The 14,403-nt window shown below is 33.9% G+C and overlaps 1 protein-coding gene across 7 annotated transcripts in view; it reads left to right on the top strand.

The window, feature by feature from the left end:
* COL19A1 (collagen type XIX alpha 1 chain) overlaps positions 1–14,403 on the top strand; it is a 364,360-nt gene that overhangs the window by 107,098 nt on the left and 242,859 nt on the right. For all 7 annotated transcript variants that reach the window (XM_074398116.1, XM_074398115.1, XM_074398114.1 and 4 more), the window contains 2 exons: positions 4,421–4,465; positions 7,066–7,110. In XM_074398116.1, coding sequence (XP_074254217.1) covers positions 4,421–4,465; positions 7,066–7,110 — 90 coding nt within the window. The remainder of the gene's footprint in view (positions 1–4,420; positions 4,466–7,065; positions 7,111–14,403) is intronic.

Below are 14,403 nucleotides of genomic sequence, written 5' to 3'. Positions count from 1 at the left end.
TTGCTCTCTATTCTGTGTAAGACCATTTCTAGAATGATGTGCTGAGTTCTGAGTGCCACATTTTAAAAGACATGACTGACCAATGTGTGCCTAGAGAAGAGGGACCATAGTATTAAGAGACCCCAAATTATCATTTGAAAAATGAGTGGTTTACTGAATAGAAGGCTTGATAGTGGCACAAAGGGTTGTCATATATAAGACCTATGACAGTTTTTCCTGTGTAATTGCAGACAGAAGAAATAAAACTGATGGGTGAAATAAGGGGAAGGTTAATTTGAGTTCAGAAAGCATTGATTCAGTAACCACACAGTGAATTTCTTTTCTTTGCTCTCCAAATACAAATTAAGCAGCAAAAGTACTTGACTTTAAGAAGCTTTAAGTAGGGTTAGTGCCTCATCAGATTCTTTAGTGGAGTTGTTGTACATAAATGCATGAAAATTTGTCCTTATAGATTAAAGATTTGTCCTTACAGATTTGTCCTTATATTTAAGAATGCCCATCCTGCTTATTTTCTAGCTATATGCACCCATATATACATATGTACTCACATATACATATACACTCAGAATAGATTTTAAGAGAGATGTTGAGTTAGCTGCTGCTAATCACCCATACATACATTACCATGTTCAAGACATGTATTAACCTATAAGAATAAATAATAATAGGATCTCATTCATTTAAGATTAAAGTGTTTTAAATTGGCCTTATCTTGAATGTTAATGTGATTAAAATATCCCCATGCATTACCTGCATTAAGGATTCAACAAATACAAAGAATTCAAAAAGTTTGAGATTTTGAACTCTATGCAATATATATATATTTTTAACTTGGTAATTTATTTCTTAGAATGAAGTCCCAAAATATAGAAGGAAAAAATCTCTCCTTGAAATAAAAGGATTATTAGATTGGATAGCTGAAAAAAATAAAAAATATATATTTTGATTAAAATTTCCTGAAACGTTGAATAGACTGTCAACAGTTTAAGAACCATAAAAAATTCAATTTCTAATGATTATGGCTGAGTAAAGCAGAACTACAGTCAACAACGTAGAAGTTTGCCTTAGTAATACACAAAATCAAAATCAGATTTACTTTCTTCTGCCTGTTTTATTGGTTTTAGTCCTAGAATCTTGGCATTCCACTTCTAATATTTGTTTTAGTTATTTTACACAATATTCAACCTAGGTAAATTTTCTCTTAATAAATATGAATGAATTAATGGGGAAGTATTGATATATTTCCAAGTAGACACTAAATTCATACAGAATGTTATACTTTTAGAAAATATGTTCTAAGTCAAATGATAGGTCAATCTTTTAATACATGAATGTAATAATAGGTTCTCAGACGTTTTAATCAAAGGTTGAATGCCTAGCTGTTAAAAATATAATCACCACAAAATCATATATAACTTTCTACTTTCTGGGTTGAATGCTAGTTATTTGCAATTTTTTTGTCTACCTGCTTGCTTTAGCTTTATTTGCTTGGTCTCATTATTATTAGGTTTGCAAACTATAGCCCTAGGGAATGTAATTTTTTAAAAATCAGATGTCCTTCAGACAACACATATTTCCTACATAATAAGAAATACATTGTTTCCAATGTCAAAAGAATCAAGAAAACAAATAATAATTTATAGTTTATGCCTAGCTATGCTTACTCCTGAAAAATATGCAGTTATTACAAGGAGGTAAAATTAAATCCTGTGATCAGTTTTTCAGAAAGCAACCAGTTGACCCTAAACTTCACCTAACTTTGTCCCAAAAACTTCTCAAGGAGGTTATTTTGAATTTTGGAAAGGGTACTTTTGGATTCTTTTGTGAAGTTAAAGACATGTTATGTATTATAGTAATAATCCAGGCAATGATACTATCAGCAGCAGTGTTAGATTTCACCTGCTTTATGTTACACAGCTTTGTTAACTTGCCTTCCTATAGTTTGAATTTGTACCTGGAAAGGAACACAAGTCCTTTCATAGAAAAACCTGTGATAGAAAAAAATATCCCTCAGAAACAACTTTTGAAAGTTATGGTTTCTATGGGAATCCTTTATTGTGATTTTCTTTCAATAATGAACTAAAGTATTGATTGGAAGCCAAAGAAGAAGCATCTTATTTCTTCCTTGGACTAAAATTGTCAGTAAGGAGTGACAGCAGGAGTTCAGAAAAAGCAACTAATGTATACCTTCCAGTAATTTTAGGAGGATATTTATTTTATGAATAGAATTAAATTTGCCCTCAAACTGCTTGTGGCACATAGAACTTTAAGCCTGGGTTTCAGAGGGAGCAAAAAGAAAGGCTTCTTCTGTTGACATAAGTTAGGTTTTAGATAAACACATTTCCCACAAGATAATCAGTGATGTCCATTGAGTTATCATTGAGTCTAGAATTATGTTTATAAAATACATTTAGTCAAGAAAGAGCAGAGGCCAGTTAATGCTGGCCACAGGAAAACACAGTACTTTAATTACAACAATCATAAAACTTGTGTCCATTAAAGACATATTCTCAATATCACAGCTTTAGAGACTTTTGGTACCCAATTAACAGTGTGTGTGGGTGTAACACTAACCTGACATATGGCAGAGTAGGATTTTGGGTGCCAGTACCTAGAGCACCTGGTGAATGAGTGGGCTGTGAGTAAAGAAAAAGAAGATACTGTCACCACTTTTTTTCCAAAAAAAGTATTTTTGGCAGTGTATACCATATTGGCTTACTTAGTGGATAATATCCTGTATCTCGTGACTGTGTGTAACTTGTAATATGATATAAAACATTATATTGGATTAACTGATGAAAATAATCTGCTCCTTATGGACAAGTGGACATACTTCTGTGATGAGTAAGAGGAGCTCCGTTTCCATAGACTGTTCCCTGACACCAAATACTTAATGTGTTTTCACTATTACTTTATCAAATGATATTGGACATTTCTAACAGATTTGTGTGATATATGAGGTCTAGAACTATATATTTGTTTAATGATAGAAATGTATTTTTATATAGATAAGTAGGTTTTATTTTGTTGATTCTTTAACATTTAATTACATTTAGCAGCAGAGTTTTACTTCAGCATATACTGTGATGATAGCTGTTATACTGTTGAATACTTTGATAATTTAATCCAAGAAAAACCTCAGTCTTTAAAATAATTTGTGTGCATGTATGTAGCAGTACATCTCTGGTAAGAACCACTAAAATTTTCTTTAAAATGTGTTAATTAGTGAAATAATGAAAATCTCCTTAGATTTAGACAGAATGTATTATTGCTATTTTAAAGTTTAAAGATGTGATTTTTTCTCTTCATAGATTTTGAATTTTGCTTAAAGAATTCAAATGAATGATAGCTAAAATGATTCTAGGAAATGTTTAAAAACTGTTGTCTTATAAACTAGTTACAAATATTTGATATAAATAAAGCAGGTCCATGAAATTATTAGTGTGTTTTGAGCTGTCTAAACCTGGAAACTCAGAAGCCAAAGTAAATTCCTGTAAGGAGGAAAATTCCTAAAACTCCATTGAGAATATGCACATCCTCCCAGGAGTATCTCATTCTAGCCTGTGTGCTGTTTACAAACCAGACTTGTCAAAGAGATGACCTCAGAATTCCAGCAATGGAAACTGATAGGCATCTGCCTTTTTACCCAAGACAGAAACCAGATGAATAGAAAGAACTAAAAAATCTTCCAAGTAATTGCTTTATATTAAATGACATTGGATTTGTATTCAAAATTGATCTAACGGCAATCAGCAGCTATGGGTAAGAAAGTAAACATTCTTGTACATATATGAGAATGTATACACACATACATATTTACATAATATATATAGTGAGAGAAAATTCTGATTTTAGGCAAGAAGTCACTTAAAGCCAGAATTAAATCTTTTTCCAAAGAAAGTGTAGGGAGGGACCTAGGTATGCAGAGTTGAAGTGTATGAGCTCAAATCCCAATTCTACCACCTACTTACTAAGCGGTGACCTGTAAGAAGGTCATTGAGGCAGTATTATCTGCCTGATAGTTTTGTTGTCAGAACAGTTCCTGGCCCATAGAAAGCACTATTTCAGACTTCAATATTATTCCCAGAGGTTTCAAAAAGAGAAAATGTAATGAGATACTAAATAACGAATGTGGAAAAACATAGGCTGTAGGGGACCTGAGTCCCAACCTCAGGTAAGGTAGGTGACCTCTAGCATGTTACAAAACTTCTCAGAGCCTCCATTTCCCTATTTTATAAATTGAGGTGACAGTCCTGAATTTGGGAGATAAGGGATAGGTGGAAAATCCTTGCACATGATAGATACTCAGTATTGGGGTATTTTTCCCCACAACACTAGAGTTGTTTGTTAAAGATCACAAAAACATCTGTGTTCATATGTTTTTATGGATAATAAACATTATTCTGTGTACTTCTTTTAGGGTGAAAATGGTTTACATGGTGTTCCAGGATTACCTGGTCAAAAGGTAAAGAGTTCTTGAATGTTTCATCTGAGTTAAGAATTTTAACATGTTGAAAAATAAATTTGCACATAGTGTTCTGAAAATATATTTGATTAGGCTGAATTTCCTCACAGACTTTTAGAAAGCTATGGGTGTCTTTTCAAAGAGAACTCGTGGAATCAATCTCGTATTGAAGGGACCATTTTAGGAGGAAGCTTTGTCACAGAGCTTTAGTAACATGCTTCTCCAAAGAAGTCAATAATAGTGCTTTCTAGGGGGTATGGAAGTGTACATAGCTGCCCTGGAAGTGTTTCCAATTTTATTAGTCAGAGTCCAAAACGTACAATAGAACAAATTGTACTTCCTTTTGCTGGTTTTGGTTACCTCTTGCTTATCTACCTTTTTGTATATTCCAGATAGTGCTAAACATAATAGTTACAATGACATAAAATACTAAATATTACAAAGATGCCGAAGACAACTATATCTTCAAAAATATTTTTGTTTCAGAAGAAGGCATTCCTAATAAGTAAGGAGTTTTGCATGGACCAGCCTACCTCTTTCTATGCCTAGTATCTTTCTCTTTACCAAGGTGAACTTCCTTTGTGCCCCTCTACTGTCCAAGGGCTGCTTTCTTCTGTGAAGAAGCCTGGTTATCTGTGACCAGCATTACTGAAAACACAGAGACCATTATATTCCAGTTTCTTGAAGGGATGGGGAGCCACCTCAGGTGGGGCCAGCTGTCATGATACCATCCAGATAATCCCACCACAGGAGAGAGAGCATTACTGATGTAATATTAGATGCCCACCAAAGCCAAGCATATAATTTCTATGCTCTGGAGATGTTTTATAGGTTTTGGCAACAAGATGTCAGAAGTCATTATGCATGTAGGCTTTTCTGTGTAGCTGAAAATATCATTTAAAAAGATATGCACTTATTTATAGTTACAGATTGTGTTAAAAATTTATTTACTTGTCCCAATAAAGATAATAAGATTGAACCAGCAGCAATAAAATGGCAGGCTTCTGAATTTCTTCACAGCAGCTCTAGACAAAACCCATTGATACAGCATGTGCTGCATCTGCGAGTCAAGTTGCAAGCCAAGGGATGTGTAGATTTATCTGCTGGGAAATAGTTTTGGACTTTCCAGCAGCTGTTTGTGGTGGCTGCATCATGCTGACATTGTGGCTGATGTACTGGAGGCGTTTAGCAGCTTCAGTGTCAGCTTGAATTAACAGATCAAGTTAAAGTTTATATTTTAGGGAAAAAGGTAGAAAAAATGTAGACCATGCATTCAGTAATAAAAAGCAATATCTAACAACTAACATATTTTTTTTTTGGTGACTTTTTGAGGGTAGATGAAGCAAAAATAATTATTTAATTATATGCATATGACACACACACACTTATACATGTATTGTTTAATCATTGAATTATATTATCTAATACTATTTAATTATATAATAGTATACATGTATGCAATTATGTGTATATATATATAGAATAACATACAAACTAAATGTGTGTGTATCTATGCATGTAGATTTTTACACACACAAACACACACACACATATATATATATATATATAGTAAAAAACTGGCATTCCCTTTCATATAATTATGTATCTATGCATGTAGATTTTTACACACACAAACACATGCACATATATATATATAGTAAAAAGCTGGCATTCCCTTTCACATAATTAATAGGAATTTTATATACCAAGGGTCACCTTGTCGAGGCATTACAGGAAAAACTACAGATCAGAAACCCTCTGTCTCTTGTCTCTGTACACTCAAGAAATGCTTACTAAATGCTTCTTATGCTCAAGGCCCTCCATGGGTAGAGAGAAGTGCATGACTCATCCCCAACATTCATGTGCTGGCTGTGTTGTTATGAGTGCCTGACATGTACAAGGCACTCAATGAACTTTTGTTGAATGTATGAATGAAGCATCAGTTAAGGGGGGAAATAAGCTTGTCAGATCAGAGAGAATGTAGATGAAGAAAGGGAGACTTATACCTTTTAGAATAAATATGGTAATTGAGAGCCAGCAGCCCTCTAAGCACCAATCCTCTTTCTGTGACTGAGCCAGGATAGTGGACAGGAAAAAGCATAGCACTGGTGTTGAAGGTAGAGCTAGAACCCAAGGGTTCAAACCTGAACTCATTCATCATGAGACACTCATCAGAATGTTATTCCATAGTAGTCAGCTTTCTAAGAAGGCTGTTTCCACTAAATCTAATAAAAGAAATAATAATAAGAATGGCTAACTTAGTCTTTGCCAGGCACTATGAGGATACATCAAATTCTCAAAACAAGTCATTGAGGAAGATAGTATTATCATACTTATTTTATTCCTGAGAAAATTCAGGCTTATCAAGGTTAAATTGCCTTGGAAATTGTGAAGCTGTAGCTTATACCCTAGAAAATCATTCCTTTAGTATTTAGAAACATTTAAATCTTATGTAACTTCATATTGGTTTAGAGCTTACATGTTAGAAGTGGTTATTTATAATTACTGATTTTTCATTGTTAGAAACATTTTTATTGTAAAAATTGCACGTGTTATAGTATCATTTTTATTACTATACACATCATATTACTCTTCTACAGGGAGAGCAAGGTTTTGAAGGCAGCAAAGGAGAAACTGGTGAAAAGGTAAGTATCTCTTTTTATGGTCACATCTGTAAAAATAAATTGTGTTCTTGAAAATGTTTTGAAATAGAATATTTAACTTGTTTTGCACATACCCTAAAGCAATTCAATAATTTTATAGACATAACTAAAACATTTGCTTCAGTTAAGGTAGAATAAATATATTAATAATTGCCAGAAATCTTTCTAAACTTATTCGGATGGTATTAATAGTTAAATACTTCTAGTTAAATTTGTTTTATTGATACGGAAATGATTTAAACGATAAAACATTAGATTTTCTTATTATGGAATCGTTTACTTACTAAGTGTCCAATTATTTAAATAAATGCTTTGTTTATATGTATACCTGTTTTATCAGTGGAATTTTTTTCCTGAAGGAATAAATAAGAACAACTAATTGTCAAAGTCAGGATCCCACAGAAAAGAGATGCCGTACTAAAACTGGAATACTTTAAAAGAGTTTAACAAAGGCATGGTTTAAAAAGTGTGGGCAAGGTATAAGAAAACCACAAGCATTGTGCAGTATCCCAGTTCAGGTTACAGCAGACTCCTTAAACCCCACGTGATTACCAGACCCAGAGGCAGAGAAAACTGTGTGGCGAAGGCTAGAGACAGGAGCTGAGGGTAGCACTCAAACCAAGGTAAGCACATAAAGGAGGAGCCAGGGCAATAAACACCTCCATCCCACTATCTTCCAGCCCTCAGCTCTCCTATGGGATCCCACCAGCCAAACCAAATTGAGAGCCAGTGGGATGGAGGAATCCTATAAGGCTCAGCCTCCCGAAGTCCAGAGCAGGTGGATAAGAGTGGACAGTGGATCTTGAGGGACCAAAGGCAGAAGCCATCCTTCTAATCTAAGTGCTGTCATTTAAAGTCACCTACTTAGAAAACTAAAGTCTAGGTGGTTAATTTTAATAGAGTATTCTATGAGTATTTTAGTATTCTAATGTTAATAGAGTATTTTATTTTAATAATTACTGAAAGTCATTTGATAGTGAAAATATTTAAGCAATCATTGTTTTACACATTTATAACTTTCTATTGAAAGTACAGAGAATAGAACACTTGGTTATCCAAACTTTTCCGTTAGATGAACATTTGAATCCTTTTTCATTTCAAAAACTGTTTTGTTTTTTAAAAAAACAAAAAAATATATCATTCTTTTGTTTTGTAACTCTTGCATACATCAAGTTTATGTATGGAATTATATGGCCAGAGGATAGCTAGAAGAGAGAATAATCTCAAATTAGACAGTATTGCTTGTATTTAGCTTTCTTGCCAATGGTCAGTTATTTGCTTTTTCAGTAAGTATTTACAGAGAGAATGAGCATCTATTATAATGATAAGACAAATTATATATGTTACAAACTGCATGATAATTACTTTTCCTCACAGAACTCAGAAAGAGAAAAGAATGGCATTATAATAATCATACTTTTAGAGATCATTTCATTAAATGATGACTATTTTTAAGGTGAATCTCTTTTCTTGGAAATCCCTTGAACATTTTTGCTTTAGAATAACAGTTATTGGAAAGCCATGTCTTCAAATAAATGCTTTGTTTATACATATTTCTGATTTATTAAGTGGGATTTTACCTGTAGTAATAAGTAGTGAATAAGTGAAATCTGATTTATTCTCTGGAATTTAAAGTCACTAATAAACTAAAGTCTTAGTAGTTGTTTTGAGAGTTTATACACATGGTATAGCTCAATAATAAATAGATTCTCACAGGCTATAATGCATTAGAAAACTATTCATCATATTTGGCTCCAAGGATTTTCCTTCTGGTTCCTCATATCTATTAACTGTTGCATTCAAATAGTCAATTTCACCACAAGGTAAAAATATGTTTGTAGAAAAATTGAAATATATTAGAAAAAAATAAAACATCAAACAGAAAAGACAGTATGTACCTTGAATAAGAATCCCAATTTAGATGCTTTATAGTTAGATGCAAGAGTCTTGTAGTAACCCTTATGTCATTTTGATTGGTGCAAAAGTAGTTATGTTACACCAACCAGATAAAAATGATGTTCTGCTTTATTATTTGCTGTATATTAAATGTTTGAGTTTTTTTCATTGTTAGCATACTATGTATTCTGATCCAGAACTACAAATATTTTTGCATAAGATAAGTAATTGAGGTCTTATAAGTTAACTTTATTTCTAGATTAAACAAGAAAAGTCTACGAAACACACTGGTATGACAACAGCATGGGATTCCTGGATTACTCACAACATAATTTGTTTTCTGAACAAAGTCAATCTAACTTGGACTTTAATTTTTTTTTTTAAACTGAGTATACATTTTTTTAAACCCACGTTTCCTCTTTAATTACTCTATTGTGGCCTTTACTGTGTTTAATTTGGCTGAATGACAAGTCACCAGTTGCAAAGTACAATAATTCAGGAAGTTGTTATTGGTCAGATATGTCATATCTTCCAGAAACACATAGTAACCGGTCAAAATATAAAAACTACTTCTACTGCAAAAGGTAATATACTATGTGATGATTTTCAGGTAACATTTCTATAATACAGTGGAAACCAGGTAGAGGAATCTACTTCCATTATGGCTAAAAAACTAACCTTCAGGCTAACTGAACTCACTAGAGTGACAAAGTAGCACCTCAAAGAGTTGAGCACTCTGTCCTTAGTCCTAAGAAGAACCTGTGGCACTAGAACAAGTATAAAATACTTCATTTGAAGTATATTTCTGAATCTATAGAAACTTGTAACAACAGGGCGGAGGCTCATACACTCCTGAACAAACCAATTCACCCAAGTCAGTCCTGAAGTGAAAGTTATTTTAAGGGGTAGTTCTCTCAAAAAGGTTGGTTTCTGGTGCTGACAAGACTCTCTCAGATGACAGCTATTTGCAGGTTTACCATGTCCTGGTTTATCATTTAGACGTATATGAATGACACCATCTCACTTCACCATCCCTAGCTGGCAGATTAGGTGTGTATCACCCAAGAATACTTGGGCTCTCCAACAGCATAGCTCATGAGGCAGGAGGGATGAAGGACCCTCCCCATAACTGAGATCTGTATTTTGGCTTCTCTGCCTCTATAGAAGTGGTCTTCTGGGGATTTTCCTTAGATTTCCTTCAGTAATATTATGATAGTGCAGGGTGCTACTACAAACAAAACACAGAGTTCAATCCTCAGATAACAGTTATCCCCATAATATCTATCAGCCTTCCCAGCAATGATTTTGTCAAATTCTTGTTATGTAATCAAATGTAAATGCATGAACTAAGCTCTTACATTACGTTAGAAAAAGGCCATTTAGCAAGGATTCATTCAAGTGCTCTTCACTCCTCAACTCCGAGCTTTTACTTTACGTCCTTGTGAAGATAGAAATATTACTTAGTTACATTTATAAAAGAAGCAGCAAATAGGAAATGAAATGTAAATATCTGCCTTATTATACCATTCAGTATTTTTAAGTAATTGCTTCAAATCATGTAATTTAGTTTGCTTTTAAAATAATGATTATTGAGAGAGATCCAAGATGGCTGATCACTAGCAGCTCGGGATTGTAGCTCCCAGTGAAAGCGCAGAGAACGAGAGGATGCCACACTTTCAGATGAATTCTTGTTGCTCACGCACCAGGAGATTCCCAGTGGAGGAGCCCCACGGTTCGCCAGCGTGACTCTTGTGACCAGCGAGGCGGTTTTGCCGGCGCCTTGGAGCGTCGGTTCTTGGTGCAGAGTCGGAAAAGCACTGTCAATCTTAACGCCACTGTTTTAGTTGGCACAGTGGGTTGCTCAGATTTCAGCGCTGAGAATAAATAAGTTGGACGTCCACTCAGAAACCCAATTACAAAGACGGTAATTATAAAGACCACAGATGGATAAATCTACAACGAAGGGAAGAAAACAGCCAAAAAAGGCTGAGAATACCCAAGATCAGAATGCCTCTCCCTCAGCAGGGGATCACAGTTCCTCATCAGCTACTGAACAAGGCTTGATGGAGAAAGAGTGTGTTCCAATTACAGAAGCAGGCTTCAAAATGTGGATAATAAGAAACTTCTGTGAATTAAAAGAACTTGTTCTAACCCAATCCAAAGAAACTAAGAACTTTGAAAAAAGGTTTGATGAAATGTTAACAAGAATACACAATTTAGAGAGGAATATAAGTGAATTGATGGAGCTGAAAAACACAATATGAGAACTTCGTGAAGTATGCACAAGTTTTAACAGCCGAATTGATCAAGCAGAAGAAAGGATATCAGAGATCGAAGACCAACTCAATGAAACAAAACAAGAAGACAAGATTAGAGAAAAAAGGATAAAAAGGAACGAGCAAAGTCTCCAAGAAATATGGGACTATGTGAAAAGACCTAATCTATGCTTGATAGGTGTACCTGAATGTGACGAAGAGAATGAATCCAAGCTGGAAAATACACTTCAGGATATTATTCAGGAAAATTTTCCCAACCTAGTAAGGCAGGATAATATTCAACTCCAGGTAATACAGAGAACACCACAAAGATATCCCTCAAGAAGAGCAACTCCAAGGCACATAATCGTCAGATTCACCAGGGTTGAAATGAAGGAGAAAATACTAAGGGCAGCCAGAGAGAAAGGTCAGGTTACCCACAAAGGGAAGCCTATCAGACTTACAGCAGATCTCTCAGCAGAAACCCTACAAGCCAGAAGAGAGTGGTGACCAATATTCAAAATCCTTAAAGAAAAGAACTTTCAACCCAGAATTTCACATCCAGCCAAACTGAGCTTCGTAAGTGAAGGAAAAATAAAGTTTTTTGTGAACAAGCAAGCACTCAGAGATATCATCACCACCAGGCCTGCTTTACAAGAGCTTCTGAAAGAACCACTACACATAGAAAGGAACAGTATCAGCCTTTCTAAAAAATACCAAAAAGTAAAGAGCATCAATATAATGAAGAATTTACGTCAACTAATGGGCAAAACAGCCAGCTAATATTAAATGGCAGTATTAAACTCACATATATCGTTATTAATTCTAAATGTAAATTGACTAAATCCCCCAATCCAAAGACAGACAGGCAATTTGGATAAAAAACTGAAACCCATTGGTATGCTGCATCCAGACCCTTCTCACATTCAAGGATACACAAAGACTCAAAACAAAGGGATGGAGAAAGATTTACCAACCAAACGGAGAGCAAACATAAATAAATAAAAAGCAGAAGTTACAGTTTTTGCCTCTGATAAAATAGTCGTTAAAGCAACAAAGATCAAAAGAAGCAAAGAAGGACATTATATAATGATAAAAAGATCAATGCAACAACAAGAAGAACTAAAGATCCTAAATATATACACACCCAATACAGGAATACCCAGACATACAAGACTAATAAAGAGACTTAGACTCCCACACAATAATAGTGGGAGACTTCAACATTAATATTAGACAGATCAATGAGACAGAAAATTAACGATATCCAGGACTTGAAAACTCAGATCTGGAACAAGTAAACTTAATTAACATTTATAGAACTCTCCACTTTAAGTACACAAAATATACACTCTTATCAGTACCACATCATATCAACTTAGAAGTTTAAATGAAATATTGGTTGGCTCCTTGTTTGTTATTCTCTTCCCTCATTTTCTTTCATTTCTCTATTATTAAGCACAATTATAGGGATACCCATATTTCGACTGCATTCTAGCCTGGGCAATAAAGCAATACCCCCATTCTCTCTCCCTCTTCCTCTTTCTCTTTCTTCCTCTTCTTTATTCTTTTTCTGATTCTTTTTTTCTTTCTCTCTTTCTAAAAAAAATACAAAAAAAATTCTAAAGGAAAAAAATAAATAATGATTATTTTATGTTGTCACTCAAGCTCTGACTAACTTGAAGTTTAAGAACTAATTTTCCCAAAGTTAAACTTAACTGCAGAACCTATTGTTAAATATCATTTGATTGCGAGAAACATCCAGTGGCAACTGCTACTTATACTTTAGTTTTCTCGTTTTACTACCCAAAGTATAGTCAATTGTGGTTCATTGAAGAGTGATGTTTAACTTGGACATCTATGGTAGCAAATTCTTACCAGGATCTAAGATGCTTCTGCTGGTGTGGAACTTTTCCATTTGGGGAATTAAAGTTATCTGGTCTCTTGAGGACCTCTTAAGTTTGATGAAAAGAAAAAAACAATCAGATGAGCATTTCTTTACAAACCATAAGACTGCAGGAGAGGTGGAAAGCATCCAACATGTGGCATATTCTGCAGCTGTGAGAGTCCATGGTTCAGCAAGGTCTTGCTTTCTCTTGTTTAGGCTTCTGGGCATCATCTATTTTGATCATCTCGATTGCTCATCTTTTCTTCCACTCTGGGTTACACTAATAACAATAAATGAAAGCACAGAACTAACAAGAGTATACAGTCCCTGCTTTAACTCATCTCTTAAAACTGCTGTTGGAAAACTAGTTGTAAATTTGCAGTGACTTGTGATCTTTTTACTGTCTTCTTTTTACCAAAGTATAATCTAGGTCCTAAAATGCCATATGAGATATGTATTTAAATTAGAAAAGTGTGTTTAAATATTTATTACTCTGGTTTTATAGTGGTCGCAAATATTTTTTACCTGACAGAATCCACTAGAAAAGCATTCCACAGACCTGTATTCCTAGTTGATTTATTTAACTCTACACTGTTATAAGATTGTGTACAAAATGTAATATTCAAATGAATAGAATTATTAAGATGTCTATTATAACCTAGCATAAAGGACATGTATATTTTACTACCCCGAAACTACCTGGGCTTATTTATAATTAAGTCATAATTTAAACATTTGTATTTCTTTTATCATCAGTCAACATCAGCTAATTTTTGTATGACATAATTCAAATTTTTATAAGCCAGCCTAAAGTAAAATATATTTAGGCTTAGTGCTGATTGCATTAGTGTTGATTTTATTAGCACTAATTTTATATGCCACCTTTTGGCAATGTGATAGGAGGAATGGAAAATGCTTACTAGAAAATGTCTTCACTTACCTATTTCATAGGTTAATCATTCATATTGGTTTCTTATCAAATGCATATTAAAAACAGCAGCAGTGAATTTATTCTTTTGTGTTGTTTTTTGTTTTCAGCATTAAAAATATATCAACTATGATATGTCTCATATAGTCCTAATATATAGAGGATAGGCTCATAAGCATGTTGGATAATTTACTTGGTAGCATTTTGTTCATTTATTTCTGATAGATAGATTTAACTTTTGTATCTAACTTGTAACAACAAAAGTTAGAAAAGCAGACTATTTTTATACTAATACCACAAATAAATTA

Source organism: Saimiri boliviensis, chromosome 4, assembly GCF_048565385.1.
Source record: "Saimiri boliviensis isolate mSaiBol1 chromosome 4, mSaiBol1.pri, whole genome shotgun sequence".
In the NCBI taxonomy this organism is placed as follows: Eukaryota; Metazoa; Chordata; class Mammalia; order Primates; family Cebidae; genus Saimiri; species Saimiri boliviensis.
This window is presented reverse-complemented; position numbering and strand designations above follow the sequence as displayed.